We start from the raw sequence: 435 nt of genomic DNA on the forward strand, positions 1-435 counted from the left end.
GCCCAGGGTTGAAGACAAAGGCGCTGACAACAATAATGAGGAGGAGCAAGCCCAGGCCGTAAATGTTGACGAAGAAGATGCTGATGAAGAGCTCAGTGATGGAGGCCAGGAGCTCGAAGGCCAGCTGGCAGGGCGACCACAGCAGGATAGACACAGCGATGGCTCCGCTGGAGACGTGCGCGAGGAAAGCGGCCAGCAGGTCTGTAACCCTGAGGAAGGGGCTGGCGACGGAGTCCCACAGGGCGGCGAGCAAGGTGAAGAGGTTCTGCATGCCGATGAGGCAGACGTTGACCAGGCTGTTGACAAGGTAGGCCAGCAGGCTGGTGGCGATGGCCAAGCCCTCGCAGACCTGCCTGGCCAGGGCCTGGCCGCAGCCCAGCAGGCCGCAGAGCCCGCGGTGCAGCAGCTCCTTACTCCGCAGCGCCAGATGCGACA

At 63.2% G+C, this 435-nt stretch overlaps 1 protein-coding gene across 1 annotated transcript in view; it reads right to left on the reverse strand.

Moving 5' to 3' along the window:
- The window catches only part of RNF26 (ring finger protein 26), a gene marked incomplete at its 5' end in the record, with an annotated part of 1,141 nt that extends 711 nt beyond the window's left edge, over positions 1–430 (reverse strand). Inside the window, 1 exon segment of the mRNA XM_010183897.1 lies at positions 1–430. This exon segment is cut by the window's left edge and continues 38 nt beyond it. Coding sequence (XP_010182199.1) covers positions 1–430 — 430 coding nt within the window.
- Positions 431–435: the final 5 nt, after the last annotated feature.

Source organism: Mesitornis unicolor, unplaced genomic scaffold (genome assembly GCF_000695765.1).
Source record: "Mesitornis unicolor isolate BGI_N332 unplaced genomic scaffold, ASM69576v1 scaffold38224, whole genome shotgun sequence".
Taxonomy (NCBI): Eukaryota; Metazoa; Chordata; class Aves; order Mesitornithiformes; family Mesitornithidae; genus Mesitornis; species Mesitornis unicolor.